Source organism: Haliaeetus leucocephalus, unplaced genomic scaffold (genome assembly GCF_000737465.1).
Source record: "Haliaeetus leucocephalus isolate CR32 unplaced genomic scaffold, Haliaeetus_leucocephalus-4.0 Scaffold605, whole genome shotgun sequence".
In the NCBI taxonomy this organism is placed as follows: Eukaryota; Metazoa; Chordata; class Aves; order Accipitriformes; family Accipitridae; genus Haliaeetus; species Haliaeetus leucocephalus.
The window spans coordinates 944,011-944,337 of NW_010973041.1; the positions used below are offsets into that span (position 1 = coordinate 944,011).

Sequence of the window (327 nt, forward strand, 5' to 3'; positions counted from 1 at the left end):
ATCGGGCAGGCGCCCGAGCGGCGGCTGACGCTGGGCGGCATCTACCGCTTCATCACCGAGCGCTTCCCCTTCTACCGCGACAGCCCCCGCAAGTGGCAGAACAGCATCCGCCACAACCTCACCCTCAACGACTGCTTCGTCAAGGTGCCGCGGGAGCCCGGCCGCCCCGGCAAGGGCAATTACTGGACGCTGGACCCCCACGCCCGCGACATGTTCGAGAGCGGCTCCTTCCTCCGCCGCAGGAAGCGCTTCAAGCGCAGCGACCTCTCCACCTACCCGGCCTTCCTCGCCGAGCGCCCCGCCGCGCCCTGCCGCCTCTTCGCCCCG

The 327-nt window shown here is 70.6% G+C and overlaps 1 protein-coding gene across 1 annotated transcript in view; it reads left to right on the plus strand.

Annotated features, from left to right (window-relative positions):
- Positions 1 to 327, plus strand: part of FOXE1 (forkhead box E1 (thyroid transcription factor 2)) — a 14,566-nt gene that overhangs the window by 519 nt on the left and 13,720 nt on the right. The window contains exon 2 of the mRNA XM_010578166.1: positions 10 to 321. Within this exon, the coding sequence (XP_010576468.1) occupies positions 10 to 321 (312 nt within the window). The remainder of the gene's footprint in view (positions 1 to 9; positions 322 to 327) is intronic.